The sequence below is a fragment of the Chrysemys picta genome, unplaced genomic scaffold (genome assembly GCF_011386835.1).
Source record: "Chrysemys picta bellii isolate R12L10 unplaced genomic scaffold, ASM1138683v2 scaf370, whole genome shotgun sequence".
NCBI lineage: Eukaryota > Metazoa > Chordata > Testudines > Emydidae > Chrysemys > Chrysemys picta.
The window spans coordinates 21,713-49,074 of NW_027053077.1; the positions used below are offsets into that span (position 1 = coordinate 21,713).

Consider the following 27,362-nt stretch of genomic DNA (forward strand, 5'->3'; position numbering starts at 1 on the left):
GATGGGCCCAAAGGCAGTTTGGGGGTAATGCCCTGGAACCCTTACCTTTAGACTTGTTCGGATTTGAGCACTGCTTCTTTTCTACCCACACTCTCTAATAGAAAACTGCTTTTTTATTTTTGATACACATGGTCTACACTGACTTAATACAGAGGTTCTAAATTTGTCCACGATAGCTGTCCGGCATAGCTATGTGTCATCCTAGCTGTGTGAGCACATTAATCAAACATTTTCTACAGAGGAGAAAATATTAACCACTACACATACTCTTCTTTCCATGTTTACTCTTGAAACACTCGCTTCATACTGAAACTTGGACGTCTAAAGGTTTTTATCCAGAAAAGCGTACTCCTTTCTAGAATGGAACTAAATTATTTCATTCTCATTTTTTTCTCTCTTGATGTTGGTAATAAATTTACTTCCTTTTTAATTTGGAGTACTATAGAGCTCTTATGACAGATATAAAACAGATTAAAAAGGTTGAAAACCAGGTAGAATTTGGTGGTGTCACAGTTATGGTCTCGTTAACTTCCTGGTTTAGATAGTGATATAAAGTCAGGTGATAAATTTAAGATTGAGCATAGCACTACACTAATTTCCCTTATCCCCAAAGAATGTGGTTCTGGAGACAGAGGTGCAAGCTGAATGTCTTTGTTGGTCCATAAATACAGGGAATTAAGGTGTACAAATACTGGTTTTTAAGAACATGTAACCTATTCCTTGAATATATAGTAAGTGGGAAAGGTAGAGTAATTTGTCAATCTCTTGATATTTGTGTGAGAGAAATAAAGCATCTGACTTGCTGTACCCAAACAAAAAGTGAGAACTGTGTTTTTCTCCGACATTTGGATTGTACAGAACTGAGTCTAGTTTGGTATTGATCCTTTCTGTTTGTTGGCTGTTCAATGGCATATTTGGTGATAGCTGATCATCAGTCCAACACCTAAACGTTACCTCTCAAATGAGCAGTTGAGGACTGAGTGGGAATGGGGAAGCATCTTCTAAACCTAATAGGTGCTTGCTTTGACAAAATATGTTACGTTAAAAAAAATTGAGAGCAAGTGTTAAATCTGCTGCCCTTATGATTGAACTTAAAAGAAAGCTCTGGTTAGGATTCCCAATGATTAACAGACTGTACTATAAATATTGCTTAAATTATGAATATATTTATACATTACAACTATATACTTGAAAATGTGCCTGAAAATATTTTTCATATCCTTGCCCAGTCTTGAGTTAAAGATTTGTGTTACCTTAACATGTTTTGGTATGATACAGAATCTAGAACCCGGGACTGGACAGTGAAAGGAGGATGGATTTTTCAGATATCTGGCCTATTTTTAATTGTACTTTTTTAAAGCCATCATGCCGAGTTTCAAGGATTAGGGCCAAATTCTGCTCTTAGTTATACAACGCAGAAGTCAACAGTTACTCCAAAGTTCTCTTTCTGTAAGAGGAAGCAGAACATAGCTTATTCTTTTTGCTTTGTTTTATAACGTATCTTTGGAGCTCATCATTTCAAGGGACATCAGGAATTTTTAATTTTTTTAAATAGATTAAATATGACTACAAATAAAATGTGATGTGTTTTCCTCATAGGCAATAGCAGTGAAACATCATTTGGAAAACAACTCCAATGAGCTTACAGAGAGGCTGTGCAGAGCAGAAGAGGCTTTACTGGCAAGCCAGTCAAAGCAAAATGAGTTGAGGAGAAACTTTGAGGTAAAGAAATCAGAGGGGCAACTGGAATAATTAACAATTTAAACTGGAAATCAGTAAGAACTGGTGCCATTTAGGCCTTACTGACTCACAGGGGAACTCTGCAAGCTGTGTGTTGGAGAATAGTGTATTTCCACCAGAAGTTGTGTTTCGATACTGTCTTAATCTGGCTGTCCTTTTTTGGACCATCTTGAGACTGTGACAATGTTCCTCCTCTGCCTTGGTGAGCCCTGCGCTTATTGGCGGATTTGCTCACCTCAGAGATTCAGGGCAGCCCTCAGTTTGGACACTTTTGTGGCTCAAACCTGCCGTTCATTCAGCTAACCTCATCACTGGCCAGCATGGGGAAAAGGAAGGAGAACAATCCCCGTAGTCTCTCCTGACCCACCTTGGGTCATGGGGACAGGCCAGGGACCTTCCCCTCTGGTGGGACTCACAGTCCAAGTCAACTCCTCTTAGGGTGACCAGATGTCCCGATTTTATAGGGACAGTCCCGATTTTTGGGTCTTTTTCTTATATAGGCTCCTATTACCCCCCACCCCCTGTCCCGATTTTTGACACTTGCTGTCTGGTCACCCTGACTCCTCTTATATCCAATAGGGGGAAGGGAGAGGGGGAAACCTGGGCCTGCCCTCTACTCTGGGTTTCAGCCCAGGGCCCTGTGGATCGCAGCTGTCTACAGAGTTTCATGTAACACCTGTGTGACAGCTACAACTCCCTGCGCTACTTCCCCATAGCCTCCTCCCAACACCTTCTTTATCCTCACTACAGGACTTTCCTCCTGATGCCAGATAGCGTTTGTACTCCTCGGTCTTCCAGCAGCACGCCCTCTCACTCTCAGCTCCTTGCGCACCCTTCACTGACTGAAGTGAGGTCCTTTTTAAACCAGGTGCCCTGATTAGCCTGCCTATCTTAATTGATTCTAGCAGCTTCTTCATTGGCTCCAGGTGTCCTAATTAGCCTGCCTGCCTTAATTGGTTTCAGAAAATTCCTGATTTTTCTGAAACTGCCCCGTTATCTTACCCAGGGAAAAGGGACCTGCTTAATCTGGGGCTAATATATCTGCCTTCTCTCACTCTCCTGTAGCGGGACCCTGCCCTGTGGACCCAACCGGCCTCCCCGCCCTTTCACCGTAAGCCGGCTATACGACTTGAAGCTGGTTCGTTTCCAGACTGCACCAAGGAAACATCTATACACGCTCGTGCTCCACACCCTGCACTTCCTCACTCTCGCGTCACACCCCGACACAAAGTGGCGGGACCTCCTGCCACTTCTAGAGGGTGAGGAGCCCCGGTGGGCCAGCCTATACTCCACCCTGTTCCCAAGGCCTGCCGGGGATGTCAGTTGGCAGCTCCTTCATGGGGCTGTGAGCACGGGCATGTACTTGGCGCGGTTCACCCCCGTCCCGGGACACCTGCCTCTTCTGCGGCCTGAGGGAGACCCTGGCGCACGTTTACCTGGAGTACACCAGGTTGCAGCCCCTATTCCGGGTCCTCACAGATATCCTGTTGCGTTTCTGGCTGCACTTTTCCCCTCACCTCCTTATTTATGCACTCTCTATCCGTGGCCCCACAAAGTCATGGGACCTCCTGGTCAACCTCCTCTTGGTCCTGGCTAAAATGGTCATCTATAAAACCAGGGAGAGGAGGTTGGCGGATGGAGTCTCCTGTGACTGTGGGGCCTCTTTCTGATCCTCCGTCCATTCATGCATCTGGGCAGAGTTCCTCTGGGCGGCGTCCACTGACTCCCTTGACGCCTTCGAGGAGCAGTGGGCACTGTCCGGGGTTCTCTTCTCATTGTCCCATTCAGGTTCCCTTCGGACCCTTTGACCGCACTCCTGTCCCTGTTATTTCATTAGTTGTCCCCCAAAATCACTTGGTTTCCAGGTCTTGTGGATCCCCCGCTAAGGCTGGGGGGATCTTTTAGCACTTCCTGGATCCCAATAGGATCACTCTCCTGTAGCCCTCTGGCCCGACCCTGTCACAAGACCTATAGAAGTGATACAAAATAAGGCCCTGATCTTGCAGTTTTTGCAATTGATTCCATGTGGACTGACCCCAGGCACAAAATTGGTTGTATGGTCAGGGTTTCAAAAAATTATTTTGCACTAGCTATACTACAGATAGGGTTACAGTTCATATGGAATTATTTGTCTAATCTAATTATGTCGTATGGTTCAAAAGACTCTTTGTTTAGTCCTAAAAATAAAATATATTAAATATCGGGTTGAGTTCATTTGGAAATTCTAGAATCATTAGCTGCTTCCTAAGTATAAGTGTGTTTGGCCTAATTCCAAGATTTCGTGGAGGAATGGGTACTTTTTTGGTCACACAATCAATTTAAAGCAAGAGAAAATCCCCAAAATGATTTGTACATTTTTACTTTTTCAAGCACTAGCATTATCATCAAAATTCTAACTATGAAGCCAGATCCTGACCTGGAATATATCAGCATAGCTCCATTGAAATCAATAAAGTTATTCCAATTTACACGAAAAGGATTTGGCTGTAAATTTTGATTTAAAAAAAAACCTTGATTGTAGATTAAAAGATTTTCCTTTTAATTTGGAATTAGAAGGAAAATGAAAGGGAAGAGAAGTCAGAATAGTCATAGAAGCAACAGCCGAGATTTTTTTTTTTAAGTTCTTATATTGTGCCAATTGCTGGTGTATCTGAATGCTTTCCAAAGTTAAGAATAATTAAGGTGACTAGCATCTGTTATTTGAGGTTTCTATTTCTCCCATATCCCCCAGAGCAGTGGTTTTCAACCGCTGGTCCACAGACCCCTGGGAGTTTGCAGACTGTCTAAGAGGTCCTCGAAAGGTTGTCCTTACAACGGAACAGTGGTTTTCAACCCGTGGTCTGTGGGGATCCACAGACTATGTCTAAGATTTCCAAAGAGGTCTGCGCCTCCATTTGAAATTTTCTAGGGTCCGCAAATGGAAAAGAGGTTGAAAGCCATTGTCCCAGAAGGTAAAGGGTGTGTGTGTGGGGTGGGGTGGGGTGGGGTGGGGGAAGTGTAAATATGAAAAATGGTGATGTTAGTTGTCATTCTAAGTTTTTGCAGGAGTGAATTTCATAGTATTGGGCCAGCTCCTGAAAAAGCCCTGTCTCCTGCATATGCTAGTTTTACTTCTGATGTGTAGACAGTTGTTCCCGAGAAACACAGCTACTGAAGTCTGAGAGAGTAAGATGGAATTTTGGGCCCATGTTCTTTATAACTTCAAAAATAAAGACAGATTTGATTGAGTGTTCTGTTGGGGAATCAGCGGAGTGAGTGAAACATAGGACTGATGTACTCAAGTGAACCTGTATTACTGAGGAGGTGTGCTGCTGTGTTCTGTAACTGTTGCAGATTTTTCAGGGCAGATGCATTCGAGTCTAAATACATTGGATTTCAATTATTCAAGCAAGAGTTAATGATGGCCTATGTGACTGAGGCCAAATTATAATTGCAAATGATGGGATGGGATGTACATGAAGGTGGCAGAATGCATGTCTTGTAAATGGTTTTGTGAAAGTCCAGCATCAGAGCATGGGATTTTTTTGCAGCTATGTTAGGTTGTTGGTTCCAGATTTTTGTTGAATGCTTCTTAATTAGAGCCACTTGTGCTGAGTCACAGCAAGAGGGGCGGGCCTTTCAGCCATTTAAACCCCTTGAATTTCATTGGTATTTTGAACACAGGAAGCTCAGAATTCCTGCAGCTTTGAGACATTTTTCAGACATCAGCATTGTCTAAAAATTTTGTCTCTTGACAACTGTGTATTTTAGAATGATTGATGATAGAGTGTGTGTGTGTGTGTGTGTGTGTGTGTGTGTGTGTGTGTTTCTCAATATAACAGTTGGATATTTTGGACTAGGAGGTTGTGAAACAAAAGGAAAATAACTAGAAGCAGCAACGGTTTTATTCATGTTCTTTGGGTGACTTGTTTAAATAGCTGAAAATACAGACCTGCTGTGCCAGCAAGGATTTAGGTTGTTTTCCATCCAGACCCTCCCTTTTCTTGAATTTGGCTTCTGTGCACTAGTGCCCATCTGCTAGTAGTAAGTAGATGAATAAATGATGGCTTGCTTCCAAGAGAGTCCCACCAGAGCCATGCCATCTGTTACCCAGCAATGCAGGAGTTTGGGTGGAAGGAGTTAGTTTCTTAGAAATCACTTTTATTTTAAGTTCCCAGGTAGGACATAGTTGTATGGGGTATTCTAACTTTTCTTAACTTATTTGGAAAAAAGATGCTTAGAAAATTTTCTTTCCCGAACCCCCAGGTATTATTGAGTAATAATACTTTGCATCTAATGCTATCTTGCTAACAAGAGCAACTTCATATATTTGAATCATCCACACAGAGATGGGTGGTCAGAGAACAGGAGCTGGAACTGGAAACGTCTCCTGTGTTCTGATACTGGCAGTGAAATTGACTCCCCTCTGTGGCTTTGGGCAAGTCACTTAACTTCACTGACTCAGTTTTTGTGGGCTAGATTCTATCCTGTGTCAAGATCTGCTATGGGCAGGCAACAGAGAACTGGTTGCAGCTCCCTGGTTCCATATCCTGAGCCAGCTAAGTACTGCTGTGATCTGTGCCAGCTGGGAGATGTCCCAAAAGGATTGTCTGCCCTCTGAGGATTGCCAAGAGTGCAGTTTGTGTTCCTAACCACTGTAAGTGCTTAGAAACCAAGGCCCAACTTTCCAGAGTCTTCATGGGACTCAGAGGGGTAGTATGCCACATCACACTACTCTCAGTTTATTGACTTAATCGACTGTTTTGTAACTAATGTTTTGTTGTAGGAAATGAAGAAGGAAAAAAACCTTCTTTGCTGCCAGTCTGATGAAAAAACACAAAAAATCCATCAGCTGGAAGAAGCACTTAAAATAGCCCAACACCTTCTAACAGAGACCCGGAAGAATGCTGAAGAGATGAAAAGTGAGTGACACATTTCTACCCATTTAAATCCCGTTACAAACTATTACTTCAGTGTGGGAGATCTGTAAACTTCATTATAAATGGTGATTTGAAGCATCCCCAAGAAATAATAAGTTCCCACTGTGTGATATAGTTCAATTAACTTTCAGCTAATACACGCAATTCTCTTTCCAAACTGAGATGGAACTTCTTTATACAAATATACTAACTCATAAAATTATATGGTTTTAAAGCGATTTAAAATGAGGAATAAATATGTCCCAAACAAAACTATATGGTCAGCAAATTAAATACTACAATGTGCTCCTGTGTTTTAAAATCCCAAGCAAACAAATATACCTCAAACTATTATCCTTTAGCTTGTATATGGACTCCATCAAGCTAAAACGTGATGAAATGTTACCCGCCGAGCCCTAATTTGACTTTTCCCTACATTTGTCTATCTGGTTGGGAAAATGCATTTTGCAGACTGAGGTTTGAGAGAACAGGTAATTCTGCTAAATAGCCATTGTAAAGAAGGAGACTGCTCCCACTTATCGCTGTAGAAGTCTAACCTCACTTAATGAGATTTCAAAATTAAATTTATGGACCTAGTCCTGCTCCTATTTTAATCAGTATTTCTGCACTCTCCAATCCATGAGGCCATCCAAATAACTGCTTTGCGTTTTGATCTTATTCTTGGCAAGTGGCAGCACTTTCGGCTAGCTAAGAAAATGTAATGCCTTCTAAGCCCATTTTCTTGCTTTCGCTACCTTTTATCTGTGGTTCTTAAGGTGTCAAATGGGAGCATTCTCTCAGTTTTCTGGAGGGAATAATTATGAACAAAAAAATAAGTCAGAAGATGTTTGTGCTGTAGCTCTTCACTGCAGCCAACAATAACTTGTCCTAATTGAAACATAACTGAATGTTGGTGCCCAGAGTCCTAGACTGTCACTCTTAACCCCCGGACGGTTCTTCCTCTCTAAGAAGTCTCTGATTATCCTCTCTAGTTATACCTTTTCCCCCTTGTAATGGTGTGGGACTCACCCCTGCGGCGCCCCCTTCTGGTCATCCAGGGACTTAGCTCATTTCTAGCCAGAGCACCCTCTGATGGTCACCATCCTGCTCGACATTAGCCCCCATGTCCCTCCCGGACCCTGGTGTCCTCCCCTGTAAGGGTCCTGCTCACAACAGTAACCCACTATCTGGGGATTCCCACCCAGGGGAATCCCCCCCCCCCCCCCCGCTATCCTCCACCTTGCCTCAGTGGCTACTGCCAGTCACCATCTAGCCCTGTTTCACTAGGGCCGACTGCAGTCTGTAATGGCCACTCATCATTGGCAGGGGACTTTGGACCTGCTGCCTTTCCCTACAACTCAGTACCACTCTGGGCCTTGGACAAGGCCCTGCAGCCTGGGGAGTTGTCAGCCTGGAGCTCCCCAGCTCCTCTGGCCTTTCCCTAGCCCTGCTTCACTCCAGTACCCTTAGCTTCCCAAACAGCTAGGTCCCTCTCCCTTCAGAGCTAGAGAAAGATTGACTGAGTGTTTGGCTCACAGCCCTTTTATAAGGGCCAGCTGTGGCCTGATGGGGGCGTGGCCCAGCTGTAGCTGCCTCCCCAATCACTGATGAGTTGGTGTTATTCAATAGAATTCTCTTTGCAATACAGGAAATCTCTTGTATTGTCTGTCTCTCTTAATTTTACTCCATACATCAGTCCATCAAACACCTTGATCATTTTTATATATTCTGGATTTTGAAGACAGGAAAATGGACAAATAGGGCACCAAAATTCTTTATCTAGCCATTGATACTGTTACCTGTCAACCATGAGTTTCAGAGTACAAGCCATCAGACCTCAGTGAAGATGGGCTGTAGAAACAGAGTTACAATTGTGAAGCATAGAGCGATTTGACTAGCAGTATGTTCTTTCTGCAAAACTGAATTCTGGCAATGCTATACAATTTCATGGTTTGGGAATAAAGGCAGTTTTAGAACACATACGTAATTATATTCTGAAATACTAAGAAAATTTATTGCTAGGTGAAAAATTGAAAACTGTCAATATTGCCATTTTATAGTGTTACCCATAAAAGCTAATATTGCATATTTGACATTGTTTGCTTTCACAAATTAACCACTTAATTTTTTTTATTACTATAGATAAGAGTTTGTCTCAGAAAATAGAACTGGAAGCACAAGAAGCCGAGCTTCAGCATTTAAAAAACAACAATAAATTGCTCCAGGATTCAGTCCAGGAGCTACAGCTTGAAAATGGAACCCTTAAGAAGGCTTTAGAAGAAGAAAAAGTAGACTTACTAGAAACAAACATAAGTTTTTCATATAGTTTAATAAGGCATTTTATACTTAAGCTTTTAAGAGCCAAAATATTTATTTGTGTCCTTTATAATATCTAGTCTCTATTCTAATATAACATTTGCTATAACTTCTCCATTAGTAGCATGGAAATCTCATTAAATCTGTTACCTTATAAACTTCTGGCTATCAAAGATACAGGAGGTCTTTAGCGGGACACCTGAAAACATGATAAAATGTGCACGTTTTGTCTGTTCTGTGGCCCAGCTTTTCTCCTCATTTGGAACAAAGAGGTGATTCCTCTCACCCGTAGAACTGGGAGGTGGACCAGTGTTGTTGCTGAAGGCTCCAGGACTAAGCTCCATCCTTCACCTCAGGCCACCAGAAATTGTGTCCACCAGCAGAACAAGTTGGCGGTTCAGTTTCTCCCAACAACTTTGTTTTATCATGAATTTTTGTTCATTTTTCTGCTACATTGATTTCATTTCAACTTCTTGCTCCTCTTTCTCTCTCCTCAAGTAAGTTCTCTGGATCCGCAAACACAGCACTTCTCAATAACTCCCTTTGACCACTAGTGCTGTGGTAGAAAAGCCCAGCAAAATCAAGCTAAGTCCAAGTAGTTCAGTGGGCAGCTTTTTAGGGGTCTTAGAGGGTAACCTACGTCTTGCTGCTACAAGCCACCAACCCTTGCTGTGTGAGGGGATGGGGCTTTGTTGGGCCAGCGCACTAGTGCCCTGCATGCGCACATAAACACACCCATTTGAAGCCCTGACTCCATTGTGAGAAGGAGCATGAGGATTCTCAAGGAGATGAGAACTCCACATAGTCTGCTCAGGAATAACACTTGGAAACTCCATATGCTCTGGGTCCCAAAAAGACAAATGGAATTGTCCCCTTTGTAAGGAAGTAATATGTATAATTAATGAGCAGGAAGTATAAACATCAGGCTTTAAATCTTTTCTCTTGCCTTCCCATCCTTAGGATGTGTTTGCTGGGGTTTTCTCCTATATGCGGGTCTCCTGGAGTGCTCTGTATCAGACTCACTGCCTCCTCCCACCCTGGAGTACATCTGGGTGTGCAGAGACATGTGTTACTTCTGTGAAGCCCTGTCTCAGGTGGCAGGGTAATGTAAATTGTTCATCTCTGCTTTTCAACCTGGGATCCTCTTTCAACCAGGGAAGGGGGCCCAAATTTGAGGTCACAATGGAGTGGGAATTGTCCCTGTCCGTTTATCAGGTGAAGGACCCAGGCTTTACCAGGGAAAGGAGTTTGGAGTCTCCTCCCCCTCTCCATAGGCTTGCTCAGCATTGAAGGATTAAAGAGCACTTTAGACAGTGTGTGCCCAGAACAGAGGCACATAAGAATTCCATTCCTTATGTAGCTGCACCATCAGGGGATTACAGAGGCATCAAGGAGAAATCCCTTCCCATGTTCAAAATGGCTCCTGCTTTACTGAGTAAAAACCCCCAAGTGGTACTAATTCTCTTCGGAAGGATGTAGACAGACACCCTTTCAGGCGCCTGGGGCCATCTAGCAAGCTATTCCAACAATCAGCATTTGTCTCAGTACCCCTACTTAGTTGAGAAATGCCCAGAGCAGGGTGATTAGCGTGCTACCTCACTTCTGTAAACAATCGGGGGAAGTACCCCATGTACACAACCACACAAAAAAGAAATCCCAAACCCACATGACTCTCCCATCACCGGAAGCCAGTGTCTTGAAAAAAACCTCAATAATAATAAACTATCTAGTTTCTCATGCTTTCCTCCTTTGAGATCATCATTTCCGGTTAAAACTAGATGTTAAACTAAAATGTAAGGAAAATTTGAAAGTTTGGGGAACCTAAGTGCAGCAGTAGTCCTACCAGAGAGAGACATCGCCATGCCTCCACTTATGGTGCAAAGGAAACAATACCTTACTTGCCAGGGTCTGTACTTCAAAATTAGACCGTGTTTAAACATGTCTTTTCACTCTGCCCCTAAGATTAACCATAACTGACTGATGTGATATTAAACATAACAATGCAGTGTCTACACTGCATGTTGTAACATCATGTTAATGAACACATTAATTAATACCTTGTGAAACTTCCCACTGTAGACGTGCCCCAATTGTCTTTAAACTGCTTCTATTACCTCATTATGTCACACGCAACTTGTGAGAGCATATCAGTTCTGATGTATGCAGAATTTCCATCTAAATTATTAATTAAGTGATTCTTCTTATGACAGCACTATTTTTGCTAATAATTTAGATAGGCGTTTTTAGTTTTTAAACCTGTCCATCTAGGTGAATTTCTTCTTATCAATTCCCTCTTCATTTTCTAGCCTGCAGTCTTTTTCTCTTCCATTTGCGGTGAATGCCGGACTGTAGTTCTGTGCTCTCGCTTCAGAAATAAACACATGAAAAAGCAATCATGTAGCACAGTGTGGAGCCTGCATTGTGGCAAGCAGGCACTGAGTTACAGTGCTCACTCCATGCCCAGCTAATGGAGCACTGTGCTTGATATTTACGTTATCCTGAAGTGTGTTTTATAAGGCTGCCAGATATCCACCATCCCTTTATTTTGGCATTCCAATGCACATAGGGTGGACAAACCTGCCTGGACCACATGCTTTTCAGCTGGGTTTTGTCATTTGGTTATTTTGAATATTCTATTTAGATTATTATTTCTCTATCAAGGAAATCTACACACATGTAGCTTTCCAAGAAACATGACTTTAATGTTTCTCTGTTGGAATTAGAAGCTGCTATAATTCAATTGTATATTACTAAGTGAATCTATTATACAAATGCATATTATAACTTTTGTCTGGTTTTTTAGTTGCACTGAACTTTTAATGACAGGTGAGATGCCATTAGTGAGAGTATAATGCTTATACAGAAGAATGAAGTTTCCTATTAGCAACTACAAACAATTTTTTATTTTATAGTTGGACAATCTGAAGTCTAGAATTCAACTGAAAAAGCAAAATGGATTTGCTTGCAATGAGACGAAGACGTGGATGAAATCCTGTAAGCAGCTAGAGAAGGGAAAAAAAAAATTGCAGAAACAAATTGCTGAACATGGTGCTCCATTAAAGGAGCAAAAGCCAAGTATGGGGTAGTTTTAAGAAGGAAATGCTCTACTAGAATGTTATTGTAAGGCTGCAAATCATTCATGGAAGTCACGGTTTCTGTGACCTCTGTGAATTTTGCAGTGCTGGTGCAGCTGATCCCAGGACCACCCCATCAGCTGGGGAAGCCCCGGAGCCAGCTGCACTGGCCGTTGCTCCGGCAGCACTAGGCATGGTCCCAGGTACTGCCCTGGAGCAGGAGTCTGGGACTAGTGGCAGTGGGATCCTGGGCATCCCCCCAGCAACAGCGTCACCCTGTTCTCTCTCCCCCACTCCTCAGCAGTCTTCAGGAGCGTCCCCCTTCCCAGTAGGTAAGATTTAGTCACCAGTATTTTTAGTAAAAGTCATGAACAGGTCATGGGGCCGTGACTTTTTGTTTATTGCCCGTGACCTCTCCATGACTTTTACTAAAAATACCCGAGACTAAAACATAGCCTTAATCATGATCCTGTTTCTAACCTTAATGCATTTATTTATACAATATGTTTTCAAAACATGCATTATTACGTTTGATTCAGATGAGGCGCCACATCCTCAGCTGGTGTAAATCAGTATAGTTTCTGAAGCTCTGCCATTCACACCACCTGAGAATTTGGCCCAAGATCTGTCTCCTCAAATTTCAGAGTCTCCTTATATGTTATGAATATAGATTTCCAATGCCTATGTTTTGAAATCAAAAATGACCTTAGGATGAAGGGGAGGCTATTTTTTAAAGAACATTAGAGTGGTGTGTATAACTTCTTACAATGCTTTGTTTGAGACATGAGAGTGTAAAATGTTGGAGTGTGTCTGTTCTTTCCGTTGCTGGCCATCACAACAAAGAAAATTCACATTCTGGGTATAGATGGCTGATAGTTCAGCATCCACCATGGAGAAATTGACATCTTTTAGAGTTTATACATATGTCCTTCCAAACAGCTTTTGGTGTCCTTCTGGCTTGTAGACAGGGAGAGAGGAGCAACTCTTAAAGTGTTATGATTCAGACAAGTATCAGAGGGGTAGCCGTGTTAGTCTAAATCTGTAAAAAGCAACAGAGGGTCCTGTGGCACCTTTAAGACTAACAGAAGTATTGGGAGCATAAGCTTTCGTGGGTAAGAACCTCACTTCTTCAGATGCAAGTAATGGAAATTTCCAGAGGCAGGTATAAATCAGTATGGAGATAACGAGGTTAGTTCAATCAGGGAGGGTGAGGTGCTCTGCTAGCAGTTGAGGTGTGAACACCAAGGGAGGAGAAACTGCTTCTGTTGTTGGATAGCCATTCACAGTCTTTGTTTAATCCTGATCTGATGGTGTCAAATTTGCAAATGAACTGGAGCTCAGCAGTTTCTCTTTGGAGTCTGGTCCTGAAGTTTTTTTGCTGTAAGATGGCTACCTTTACACCTGCGATTGTGTGGCCAGGGAGGTTGAAGTGATCATCAGTGATCTACAATCCATCCTGGACAATGATCCCTCACTTTCACAGACCTTGGGAGGCAGGCCAGTCCTCGCCCACAGACAACCAGCCAACCTTAGGCATATTCTCACCAGCAACCACGCACTGCACCATAACAACTCTAACTCAGGAACCAAGCCATGCAACAAACCTCGATGCCAACTCTGCCCACATATCTACACCAGCAACACCATCACAGGACCTAACCAGATCAGCTACAACATCACCGGCTCATTCACCTGCACGTCCACCAATGTTATATATGCCATCATGTGCCAGCAGTGCCCCTCTGCTATGTACATTGGCCAAACTGGACAGTCACTACGCAAGAGGATAAATGGACACAAATCAGCCATCAGGAATGGCAATATACAAAAATCTATAGGAGAACACTTCAACCTCCCTGGCCACACAATCGCAGGTGTGAAGGTAGCCATCTTACAGCAAAAAACTTCAGGACCAGACTCCAAAGAGAAACTGCTGAGCTCCAGTTCATTTGCAAATTTGACACCAACAGATCAGATTAAACAAAGACTGTGAATGGCTATCCAACTACAGAAGCAGTTTCTCCTCCCTTGGTGTTCACACCTCAACTGCTAGCAGAGCACCTCACCCTCTCTGATTGAACTAACCTCGTTATCTCCATACTGATTTATACCTGCCTCTGGAAATTTCCATTACTTGCATCTGAAGAAACATGCTTCAGACAGTTCCTCCATTTTCTAACTATCATCAGCCTGGTACTAGTTGCAGCTTTCTGGGACCAGGAAATGCTGGAGTTTATTAACTTTAACAAATGTTTTTTAAGACACATACATTGGGGTTTTATTGATCACAAGCTTCAGTCATTTCAAGAGTTGTCAGGGGCTAAGTATAGAGCTAATAGGACAACAGTTTAAAGTGGTCACCACAGTGTGTAAAATATACTACAACTTGTCTGCCATTAGCTAGGGTAAGTTAGGCTAGCAAATATTCATGAGTGTCCAATAAGCAGAATCACTAGCGGTATAAAAAGAGATCCATATTTCTGAGACGAGCTATATTCAATTATATACCCAAAAATTGTTAAAATAATGGTAAGGTGGTAATGTTAAGCACTTAAATGTTAGGAAATGCCAGAATTAATGTTGCCCATGCTTTGTGTGTCCAGGGTCAGATTCCAACGAATCGGGGTACCTGGCACCCTGACAGTAAATATGGTATCAACAGAGATCTCTTCTGTAAAGTAACCTTTACGTGATGTCTGGTTTGTTTTATTTGGTATAGTTTACTGTGGTTGCACAAGCACACATCTTATGTACTTAACTAACAAATGAATGATTGAGATCATTGCATTCTAAACTCATCTTTCCAGAGTCTCCTTAAAGTTATTTGTACAGGTAATGACTCTTTCCTTTGGTCAGGTGCTGATGAGGTTGCCATCTCCCTACATGAGAATGAGCCAGAGTATGAGCTAGACGGACTCCCAGAGGTGGTGAAAAAAGGTAATTGTTACTTCTTTAGAGGAGAAGAGACCACATTGGTGGGGAGTGTGTGCGCGCACGCTTATCTAGAGAATCGTCTTGTCATATGCGTGACTTGGAAGCATTGTAAAAACTTGGACATCATCGGCCAGATTCAGCCCTCGTATAGGTTGCATAAGTCCATTTAACTCAACTGCTTGTCAGAGCTGAGTTTAGCCGCATGTGCTTTAAAAAAAAGCCCTAGTATACAATTGAGGCTATAGGGGGCTAGTATATTTTGTTGTAGATGTATGTAATTTCTAGTGGTTTTGGTTTTTGGTCTGTGTGATGTCTTCCCATCTGTACAATTTTGTAGTATTTGATGACAAAAGCAAAACAGCCAAAAATTCTGAAATCCAGAATCCTAATATCAGGTTGTAGTTTTGAAAATCAGTCTAGATACATGTTGTTGACTTTGGGACTCCTCCAAAAACTTTGCAAAAGACCTCTGGCAAAAAGAGAGGGATTCTAGGCCCAGCCATTCCCAGTATAAAACACCTTTTTCTTCTGGTTGAGAGGAAGGGGGGAAATTTTTGCTGAAACATTTTTAACTGAATGTTTTTTCATTGAAATGTGCTGCATTGTCAAAGCCGAAATGTTTCACGGAGATGTATTGATTCAGACAAAGTTTTTGCTGGGAAGGTTTCTGAGGTGCAAAGTGGACTCTTGCAAGGAGGAAGGCCCCCAAATTGAAAACCTGATGTTTTTGATTCAATTTCATTTTGTGAAAGCATTTGAAAGGCTTATGTTTTCATTCCAATCTAGAATAAAAACAAATTTTGAAACCTCGAAAGGTGTCGCAAAACAGAATTGTCGCCCTCCGGCCAGCTCCACCTAGAACAGTAGAAGAGACATCATTTTCAGATGGAAATGATTTTCCAGTTAATGGTGTTCCTTTAAAGGAAAAAGAGAACATTTTCTTGGGGAAAACGCTTTTGGCCATTTTAGTAAAGCTGCTGTTGCACAGATCCACACCCTTGCCTGAGTTCACCTATAAAATTCTAGGAACGCAAGATAGTCCTAATAATTCCCCCATTATATTTTATTCAGTGAGTAAATGCCATTTTACTGTCTTAAATTATTACCAGTTGTCATCACCATCTTGAAATGAGCAAGATCAGATTGATTAGAACAATAAAGTAATTTAAGCAACCTTGGTTAATAGACGCTGTTTATTTTTTAGGGTTTCCTGCTATTCCTATTGTGAAAACCGACCCTTACATTTTGTGCAGAACAACTTTTCACCTAAGGACCAGTCCCCGTCTTGCTGCCCAAAGCCAAAAATTGTCACCAGGTTCCCAACTTTTACGAAAAGGCAGGTCAGATAATCTTGGGGAGATCTGTAAACCGACAGCTGGTGGCAGCAAATCACAAAAGGTAACTGATCTTAAAAATGTATCTGAATGTGCAGGGCATGGGCAATCCACATCATGTATTTATCTCTCCAAGTGAGTTTGAAGATATGCTGTGTTATTCACATCTCCTTTCTATTTGCCATGAATATAGTGAAGACAAGGTCATCAATGTAAATACAATCAATAAAGCATGGCATATAACAAAGATCTGGGCATAATGGTAAACTTAAAATTGTTGGTGTGATCAAATCTGTGATCTCATGCCAAGTGCTCATTAACTTGGTAAATAGAAATGAGGTAAATCTTCCCACTTTAATGCTCATCACAAATATTTGATTATTTCTTGAAAGACCTGGCTGCCTAGAGCAGGGGGTGCGTGTGTGCGTGCATAGATGGATTACACACAAAAGCACTCAAAAGTTCGGATATGCTGGAATGAAGGCTCCTTGTCCCAATCTCTCTGTTCAGCCAGCCCCAGTTCTCTTCTCCTCCTCCTCTTAGCTCTGTGTCTTCTCTGAGTGTCTCCTACACATTCCTTTCCCCGTACCCCCGCCTTCTCTCATAGTCTTCTAGCCCTAGCCTCGCCTACTGGCTCCCTGTCCTTGGCCCCCTCTCCTCACCCCCGTTCCAGTCCCAATCTTGGCATACTCCTTGTCCCAGTCTGCCCTCCCACCCTCCCACCCCCATTTGCCTTTTGTCCCATCTGCATTTGAGTCCAGTATCTTCCTCCACCACCGGGCATGTGCACCAGCTTGGAGGGGTCATTGGGAGTACAGGAAAGAAAGGTTCCTGTCTCAGTTCTGGTGCTTGGCCCAAAGCAGCTGGGAAGAACCGTTGCAGGGAAACTCTGGCGTTGACCCCTGTAGGCCTGGGTTGGAGCATATCAGTTGCTCTGTGAGGATGGCTCAGTGCTGTGTTTTCATATCCAGGAGCTGTGGGGGAAATGGCAGATGTGCAGTCACTCTGTGGGGAATAGCTCATGCGCAGTTTGGTTAGCACTAAGAGCTGTGCGAGATCCAAGTATACGCAGCGAGGATGAAATCTTCAGGGATTTTAGCTGCTAAAAATATAAGAATTCTCTCTGCTGAGCGTCTGTGAACTGTGATTTTTTTTCAAAGGCTTCTAATTTGGCCAAATTTGGGCAAGTTTTCCTGGGGATGGCAAAAAGCACATTCTCTGACACAAAGGCCACTCCCTGCCAAATGACAAGTTCCTGCTCCAACACATGGAGCTTTTCAAAGAAAAGTTGCCAGAATATTTTAATATGAGAAAAATGTAGATTTCCCTAGCCTTGCTCTTGGGAATAGCTTAGCCATTTTGGCTGAAATTCTGCCTCTGTCCCCCACCCCCGAAGAAAAAGAGCATGAGGCAGACATACAGCATGGAAAATTTCAGCCCAAGCAATTAAAGTTTGTAAAGTTATAAGCAGCAGAAAACAGGGTCTTGTAATGGGAGGAGACAGGTAACCTTAATAATAAATGATCCTACTAGCTTTGCCAGTAATATATGTTGGTAACAATTTTGTTTTTGCTGTTGCATTGCTGTGAACAACACATAAAATCATTCTTTAAGTAACAATCTCTACAAAAACAATCATGCTTCAACAAATTGTTTAAAGAGATATTCTGTTCCCAGAGTTTTCATTTTTTAGGGCCAGACCCTGAAGTCGTTTCTCAGTCCTTATGCAAACTTGATCTGATTTTTTTCCTTTGCTTTTAATTATTGAGGACACTGGAATGAAAATTGATCTCATTCTTTAGAAGTTTTGGTACTGTACTTTGTCTTAATGCTTGTATTGTGATAACCTCAACCAGACCCTGGTAACTGCATGTCCACAATCGGAGATTTTGCCCATTGCTAGAAAAACACTGTTAGAGTGACGGAACAATTAGAGAGGTGGCACACTATCTCCACAACTCTTAGGTCTAAAAAGGAATGCTTCCACAGTGTCTGCTTTCAGTGGTAAAAATCATTTATTTTTAGACTTAGCCGTAGATTTCTCAAGCTACTATTACAATTACGGAACTGTAAGGACTGTCTTCCCTTTTTCCACTTGACATCAACATTTTAACAGCTTTTATTTTGATAAATATCGGCGCTAGAAGGATAAGCCCTGATGCTCATCTCTCACACAGGACCCACATCAGTGTAAGTGGGATGAGAATTGAGACCAATTACCTACACTATCAGAAGCTGTGGCATTTGGGATTTCAATTGTCGTGAAGCACACATTTATAACTACTTAAGTTTTAACTAATTAATGCTAAAATCATGTCAGCATTTGGTGGGAAGTGCAGGGGAGCCAAGGATGATTGTAATAGCAGTGGGGACTGGAATTTGAGATAACTCCAAAGGTATAAATATTGTGAAATTTTTTAACAGTTTTACAGAGCTAGTGTTGAACAGCAGAACATCTGGACAAGATATCCTCTGCAGGCCAGTGTAAATGCTTCAGGAGAAAACAACTTTTTCAAGTGTTATTCTATTTACAGAATAAACTATAGGACATTTACAAATTCATTATGAAATATCAGTAATTAAACTTAAATTACATATCTCAAAATACAGTTCTGCAGATTAGTGATTGAGCAAGAATAGACTAGACAAGGAATTACTGTGTACTACTCCTTAGCTTTGCCTATACCTTGTTATATTATGTGACTTGCGATTTGTAAAACTTGAACGTGGTGAGGAGTAGGTAGTTGCTGTAAAGCATTCTGCACAGCACTGTTGTATTTTCAAAGTGATCAATATAAACACTGAAGATTCTTGCATTTAGCGGGTGTCTGCTAATTCATGGTATTTGGTTACTTGGAATGCGTCTCTCACTTTCTGCTGGTACTTAACAAGACTATTTTTTGTTGTGTTGCAGGTAGATGATACTCAACAGTGCGAAGCAGAAACAGCTATTGAACCCATGGAATCTAGTTCAAGATCTCTTTGCATAAATGAACAACCCACAAAAACTGTTGCTCAGACCTCTAGGGAGAATATTAACATTCACAAAGGCAGATGTTCCTTGAGCACACAAACATCACCTGAGCAAAATGAAGAAGGCCAAAACTGTATAATACTGTAAACCTGAGTAGTATAAGGGCCCTACCGTCAATAAAACCCTAACCCTGCCTCTTGACCCCTTTACCCTGCCCCTTGACCCCTTAAACCTCACCCACCTGTCACAGGAAGTCCCGCCCCAGGGGGTGTTAGTTCCGGGGTCAAGACGTCCACATGACCGGCAGCAAGGTGTGTCATGTGACCCTCCGCCTACGAACTCCTCCTCGGTATTGGTTTTACCCCGATAGGACCACCCTGAGAGGAGATTTGACCAGTCAGGGTGAGTCCTAGGGCGGGGTGACCTGTCCGGATGTGGGTCGTGTGACCCCTCTAAGAACTCCTCCCAACACCCTCTGCCAGTCAGAGTGCAGCACCATTACCCCATATGTCCCAGCTCCGGGCAGAGGAGGCCATCTCTTACCAAGGACACGTGTTTTAGAAATTGTGGAAAGGCTGCTGAGCGGAAACATGGACTCCTTTCCCACCGCTGTGAGAACTTCAGACTTTGTTTTAGCCCCGAGCACCTTTGGACTTGTGTGGAGAAAGCGCTACATCAGTGACAGTCCCGAGGAGGACCCTTTGACTCAACCGTTGATGGATACGTTGGAATCCGACCCCGAAACCCTTGTGAGGCACCCCGATGAGTGTGACGGCCTCTCATTGTTCAACCCTCTAGAGGTGGAAGGCGATCATAGCTTAGGGGAGTCACCAGCTAACAAGCTGAACAGAAAAGACGTCGCTCAGGTAAATGAATGATTAAGAAGCGACGGTCGAGGATGGGGTATAATGGGGCAAGGAACCAGGGATTGCGTAAATTAACAAGCAGCAGTGGGGTGCTTACACTGTTGCTTTTCTGAAAATCTCTCAACAGCTCGACGATGCTGTGACGGTACCTCCCATAAGGCTTTAATTTGTTAATTTACGCAATCCCTGGTTCCTAGCCCCATTACACTCCATCCTCGACCCAGGGCCGGCTCCATGCACCAGGCGACCAAGCACGTGCTTGGGGCGGCACCTTACAGCGAGGTGGCGCTAGGATTTTTATTTATTTATTTATTTTGGTTTGGTGGCGGGGCTCTCGGGGGGCTTGGCACTGCGCTCAGAGGGGGAGCAGGGTCTTGGCATGGCGTGTCGCTCGGAGAGGTGCGGGGGCTTCAGGCGGCGCGGCGCTTGGAGGGGGCGGGGCTTCGGGTGGTGCGGCGCCGAGGGCACGGGGGCTTGCGCGGCGCACGGGGGGTGGGGCTTCGGGCAGCACAGCGCTCGGAGGGGGGGGCAGCGGCTTGGCACGGCACTCGGAAAGGGCAGGGCTTCGGGCGGCATAGCGCTGGGGGAGCGGGGGCTTGCGTGGCTCTCCGGGGGTGGGGCTTTGGGCAGCATGACGTTCGGAGGGGCGGGGGCTTGGCGCGTCGGTCAGAGGGGGGGCAGGGGCTTGGAACGGCACGTCGCTCGGAGGTGGGGCGCGGCACTTGGAGGGGGCGGGGCTTCGGGCGGTGCGGCGCTGGGGGGCCAGGGGCTTGCTCGGGGGGTGGGGCTTCGGGCAGCCTGCTGCTGGGGGTGTGGGGATTTCGGCGGCGCTGGTCGGGGCGGGTTCAGCTGTGCGTCACTCACGGGGCGGGGTACGGCGGGGCGGTGCTCTTCTTTTTTGCCTGGGGCGGCAAAAAAGTTAGAGCCGGCCCTGCCTCGACCTTCGCTTCTTAATCATTCATTTACCTGAGCAACGTCTTTTCCGTTCACCTTGCCCGCCGGTGACTCCTCCAAGCCATGATCACCTTCCACCTCTAGGGGGTTGAACAATGAGAGGCCGTCACACTCATCGGGGTGCCTCACAAGGGTTTTGGGGTTGGATTCCAACGTATCCATCAACGGTTGAGTCAAAAGGTCCTCCTTGGAACTGTCACTGATGTAGCGCTTTCTCCACACACGTCCAAAGGTGCTCAGGTCTAAAACAAAGTCCGAAGTTCTCACGGGGGTGGTAAAGGAGTCCACCTTTCCTCTCAGCAGCCTTTCCACAATTTCTAAAACACGTGTCCTTGGTAAGAGACGGCCTCTTCTGCCCGTAGCTGGGACTTCTGGGGTAATGGTGCTGCACTCTGACTGGCAGAGGGTGTTGGGAGGAGTTATTAGAGGGGTAACACGACCCACTTCCGAACAGGTCACCCCGCCCTAGGACTCACCCTGACTGGTCAAATCTCCTCTCTGGGAGGTCCTATCAGGGCAAAACCCATGGTGATTGGTAGAGGGAAGTGGGAGGAGTTCTTACAGGGGTCACAGAAGGCACCTTGCTTATAATCATGTGGCTGCTTTGACCCCGGAAGTAATACCCTCTGGGGCGGGACTTCCTTTGACAGGTGGGCGGGGTTTGACGGGTCAAGGGGTGGGGCTTAATGGGTCAAGGGACAGGGTTAGGGTTGGATTGACTTTAGGACCCTTATGTTACTAGCCTGCATGTAGTGACTCGGGGTGGCTCCCCTCCTGCCCAGCAGAGGGAGAGCCCTTACAGACACCCAAGTGGGCGGAGTCACCGACGCCTGTTCCCGCCCCCCGAAAGTCAAGGGGCGGTACAGGAAGTGTAAAAGCTGGCCGCCAGAGCTCAGTGAGGCCTAGCCACCGCAGGGAGCAGACGTGCGGCCGGGAGACCTCCGAGGCCCGAGGCTGTTGCCCTAACTAGCTTGAGCTACCCCGAGCCCACTACGAGGAGGAGCCGCTGGAGCCCGTCCGCTCCCGTCATTGGGAGGAGCAGTCAGACCTGCCCCACGCCAACTATGAAGGCGAGGAGCCCCCAGAGCCCCTCCACCCCTGCTGTTACCCGGAGGAGCCGCCGGAGCCTCAGTGGCCGGATTTCCCCGAGGAGCTGCCAGACCTGCCCCCAAGTCCCGAACCAGAGGAACCGATGTTGCTGGACTGGCCCGAGCCCGGCGTGTTTCGGGCAGGATACCCCACTGACCAGCAGAGGTGATAGCCGCTGCTAGGGCCCCGGGCTGGAACGCAGTGGAGTGGGTGGGCCTGCGTCCCCCCCTGCAGGAGGTGTAGGAGCCTGCGCTTACCCCAACTGGGATATTGTTTGCTCAGCCCCTGCACGAAAGGGCCTGAGCTGTGACTGTTTGTTCCCCGCCCTGATCCAGGGCCTGGGCCCTACCTGAACTTGCTGCTTGTTTGCTCAGCCCCTGCACCAGAGAGCCTGAGCTGTGACTGTTTGTGCCCCGCCCTGATCCAGGGCCTGGGCCTCCCAACTGGCTGTTATATTGTTACTCAGTCCCTGCACCAAAGGGCCTGAGCTTCCTAACTCTATACGGTTGCTCAGCCCCTGCACCAGAGGGCCTGAGCCCTGAACTAACTGGTTGTTTGTTCCACCAGTAGTGAGTCGGTGTGGCTCCACTCCTGCCCAGGAGGGTCGAGCCCCGGCACGAAACTTCTACACTGCAGTTATATCACTTCAGATCAAGATAACCTTTGGAAGATAAATAGTTTTCATGACTAGGAATGAAAACTATATGCTCACTATTTTTTGTCAAAATAATTTGTATAATACTTTGAACACTAAATCATTTTTACAGGTCTTGTTGTTAAACATTTCCTGAGAACTATGTCAGGAAAGCTATCTTGAAAGAATGGTCATATCCATTTTTATTTCACAACATGTTGGTAATATAGCTGATCGCTGTACAATGTTCTGTAAATAATTCTGTAGAAACTTGTTTGAGATAAAATTTAATAGAAATGCAGTTAAATACCAAACCACATATTACATTAGCAGTATTCCTTCTGTATATAGATGTTTCATTAAATTTCCAAAACACATTTCTGAGACTATTCATTACTAGAAGTTCACCTTGATCACCTTGATCGATTGGTCCTTCAGCCCTCGTCTCGATTGCACCAATCACAACACGTCTTCCATTCTTCTTGTATCATGGCCTTCCTTCTCCATGTGCGGCCATGTCTTTTCATGGTAACATCTTCCCATCTCTTTGGAGTTTGGCCGAGTGCAGCTGCTAGTCCATCGATTGTCAGTGAGCCTCACTATATGCCCGCCTATCGCATTTTACTATGCCTGCTCTCAACAACGACGTTCAGCACTCCACTCTGCTGTCTGATCTCTTCATTGGGGACTCGGTCGTGGATTGAAATTCCCAGAATTCTTCTTTCCATCACACTCTCCATGACAACAGTTGCTGCTCCTCTGTCAGCACCCATGTTTCACTACCATACAACATTGCAGTACAGTAATTCCTCGCTTAACGTTGTAGTTATGTTCCTGAAAAATATGACTTTACGCGAAACATTGGAAAGCAAAACCAATTTCCCCATAAGAATTAATATAAATGGGTGGGGTTAGGTTCCAGGGAAATTTTTTTCACCAGAGGAAAAACTATACACACACACACCATATTTTAAACAAACACTTTAATACTGTACACAGCGATGACGATTGTGAAGCTTGGTTGAGGGGGTGGAAGCGAGTGAGATATTTCCCCAGGGAATGCCTTACTGCTAAATGATGAACTAGCTTTTGGCTGAGCCTTCAAGGGTTAAAATGTTGTTAATGTAGCCTCACACTCTACAAGGCAGCACCAATGGGGGGAGACAGCATGGCAAACAGAGACACGCACCCTGTGTGTGGGAGAGGGAGAGAGATATGCACATTGCCCCTTTAAGTATGCTGACCCCACTCGTAAGTACACTGTCTTTTTAAGTCTATTGGGAGTTGAGACAGCAGCTGCTGCCCCAAGCTCTCTCTGTCTCTCTCCATCAGTGTCCCCACCCTGCTGTATATGGAGAAGGGGTAAGTGGGGTGCAGGAGCAGGGGAGAGGGGGAAACCCTGATATTAGCCCCCCCCCTTGCACAGCAAGCAGGAGGCTCCCAAGAGCAGCTCCAAGGCAGAGGGCAGGAGCAGCACATGGCAGTGGGCGGAGGGACATCTGAACTGCCCACAATTGATAGCTGGCTGGGCAGCTGCTGCACAGGGAACCTAGGGGAGTGGGGAGCTGAAAGGGGAGGCTGCTGGTCCACCCAGATTCTAAGCCCTCAGCAGCTAGCTGCAACAGGCTGCTCTTCCTGCAAGCAGTGGACAAAGCAGGCGGCTGCCAAACGACGTTATAAGGTGTCCTAAGTTTCATCCCCACTCTGGACTTTAGAGTACAGAGATGGGGGCCTGCATGTGAACCTCTAAACTGAATTACCAGCTTAGATCTGGTTTTGCTGCCACCACTCCCAAGTGCTAACTCCCTTCCTGGGTACCTGTAGTGAGTCGGTGTGGCTCCCCTCCTGCCCAGAAGAGGGAGCCCACGTGCAGGCACCAGAGTGGGTGGGACCACCACCGCCTGTCCCCGCCCCCCGGAAGTCAAGGGGCGGGACAGGAAGTATAAAGGCCGGCCGCCAGAGCTCAGTTGGCGGCCAACCACCGCAGGGAGCAGACGTGTGGCCGGGAGCTCCCGGCCAGGAGACCGCCGAAGACCGTGGCCTGGACCCTAGCTGGCCCGAGCTACCCCGGGCACGCTACGAGGAGGAGCCATCGGAGCCCGTCCGCTCCCGTCACTGGGAGAATCCCTGGGAACCCCACCCCACCAACCCTGAGGGTGAGACTGTACCCGAACCCCTCCGCCCCTGCTGCTACCCAGAGGAGCCGCCTGAGGACCGTTGGCCTGACTTCCCGGCAGAGCTACCGGACCTGCCACCGAGCCCTGGCAGAGAGGAGCCCATGCAGATGGACTGGCCCGAGCCCGGCGCGACGAACGAGGTAGGCTTTGAGGGGGATCGTGGAAGTAGCCCAGGGGTAGCCGACCCCGGTCCAGCTGCAACCGAGTGTGAGCCTATGTCAGTGTGTTGCGGTCTGGATACCCCACTGACCAGCAGCGGCAGTAACCGCTGCTAGGGCCCCAGGCTGGAACGCAGTGGAGTGGGTGGGCCTGCGTTCCCCCCTGCCACCCCTGCTCACGGGTGGCAGGTTTCCCCCTCACCCAACGCTCGGCTACAGAAAGCCTAGGCGTGCCTTACCTGGGCTTCTGAACTATTTGCTCGCTCAGCCCCCTGCAAACAAGGGCCTGAGCTTAACTGTGTTTGCCCCGCCCTGATCCAGGGCCTGGGCTCTGAACTGCCTGCTCGCTCAGCCCCTGCCAACAAGGGCCAGAGCTTAACTGTGTTTGCCCCGCCCTGATCCAGGGCCTGGGCTCTGAACTGTTGGCTCGCGCGGCCCCTGCAGTCAAGGGCCTGAGCTTTAACTGTGGTCGCGCCGGTCCTGCACCAAAGAGCCGGAGCTTCGAGACTAACTGACTTCTTGTTCCCACAGTAGCGAGTCGGTGTGGCTCCCCTCCTGCCCGGAAGGGTCGAGCCCCGGCTAGGACCTATTACAGTACCCTTGAGAGACTTCTTCACCAATTCCCTGGTGAACACCGATCCAAACCCTTGGATCTTAAAACAAGGAGAATTTAACCATTCCCCCTCCTTTCCCACCACCAATTCCAGGTGAGTCCAGATCCAACCCCCTTGGATCTTAAAACAAGGAAAAATCAAGCAGGTTCTTAAAAAGAAGGCTTTTACTTAAAGAAAAGAAAGGTAAAAGAAAACCCTCTGGGAGAGATTAGCATACCAGCTACTCTCACAGACAACAGCTTCAAATCACAGAGGATGTTCCCCTGGGCAAAAACTTAGTTACACAAAAAATACCCAATTTGATTATTCCCTAATGCCCAAGACAAGTTACAAAGAAAATAAACATAAACCTATTTATTTCCTTCACTAATACTCACTACTTGATAAGAGGCTGAATTCTGGAGCTTGCCCACTCCGGTCAAAACTTAAACTGAAACTAAACAAAGGAAACTTCCCTCCTTCCTTTTGAAACATCTTATCCCCCCATTGGTTCCTCTGGTCAGGTGTTAGCTAGACTAGGTGAACTTCTTAACCTTTTATAGATAAAAGAGGCATTAACCCTTAACTATCTGTTATGACATAAGGCAGCATTGTGTAAGGGGACCGTTGCCCCTTACTAACATTCAGTGGGGGTGTTTTGGTTGGCTAGCTCCCAGCACTAAAAGGGGAGGGGTCGATGGGAAATCAGGACCCTGAGACTGACAGTCCCCAGGAACAATGGCGAGAGGCCAATGCTCAGGTCAGCCTGATTGACAGGGCAGGCAGGCTAATCAGCATGACAGGAGGCCAGGGTGGGTCCCGTCCTCCGTGTGAGTTGGAATTGCCTGGGTCAGACTGAGTGGGGCCGAGCTAAGGAGAAAGCAGGGGCCCAAGCTGAGCTGGAGAGCAGAACTGTGCCAGACCCAGAGGCACAGCCAGAGACGCAGCCCAGGGAGAGCAGATCCTGTGCTGGGAGCAGAGCTGCAGCCACAGAGCCAGGTGTGGTGAGCAACTGGGACCAGCCAAAGGGGGACCTCGGGCAAAGGGCCCAGCACAGAAAGACACCCCTAGCCAAGGGCCCTTGCACGCCAGACCGGGCGGGGGACCTTAACCTGACGGGGGGCTGACGCTGGAAAGAAGGGTCCCACCACTCAAAGCCCGGAGGTGTGTGGCCACCACCATTGCAAGTGTCCAACCCGCAGCATACCTGCAGCACAGCCAGGGCCTGAGAAGGAAATCTGGGACCTACAAGGAACAGACTGCGAAGTGCCCTGATGTCCAGAGACACTGTTTGTGATGTTCCCTGCCACAGAGCAGGGTGATGTGTTTTCCTTTAACCTTTCCCATTTTTCCTTGTTCTTTTCTTTAGATTAATTGTTAATTAAACAACTTGTATTTGCTTTAAATTGTATGGAATAATCAGTGGGTCAGGGAGGTGCCCAGTGCAGAGAGGGTACCCCAGAGTGGGGACACCCTAACCCCTGTCCTAGGTGACCACAGCAGGGTTGGGGGTTGAGCCCCCCAGGAATCCTGGGCACAGCAATCCTGGGCCCAGCCTTGTTAGGGTTACGAGGACTCTGCCAGACAGGAGAGTGGAAGGGGAGCCCTCAAGGGCAGGGAG

The 27,362-nt window shown here is 46.0% G+C and overlaps 1 protein-coding gene across 3 annotated transcripts in view; it reads left to right on the plus strand.

Moving 5' to 3' along the window:
• LOC135978660 (centromere protein F-like) overlaps positions 1–19,795 on the plus strand; it is a 35,794-nt gene extending 15,999 nt beyond the window's left edge. For 2 of the 3 annotated variants that reach the window (XM_065579524.1, XM_065579525.1), the window contains 7 exons: positions 1,600–1,722; positions 6,506–6,641; positions 8,781–8,926; positions 11,867–11,948; positions 14,885–14,965; positions 16,167–16,360; positions 19,211–19,783. In XM_065579524.1, the coding sequence (XP_065435596.1) occupies positions 1,600–1,722; positions 6,506–6,641; positions 8,781–8,926; positions 11,867–11,948; positions 14,885–14,965; positions 16,167–16,360; positions 19,211–19,417 (969 nt within the window). In that variant the 3' untranslated portion in view covers positions 19,418–19,783. Of the gene's footprint in view, positions 1–1,599; positions 1,723–6,505; positions 6,642–8,780; positions 8,927–11,866; positions 11,949–14,884; positions 14,966–16,166; positions 16,361–19,210 lie in introns of all 3 variants that reach the window. The other variant, XM_065579526.1, reaches the window with a different exon arrangement.
• Positions 19,796–27,362: the final 7,567 nt, after the last annotated feature.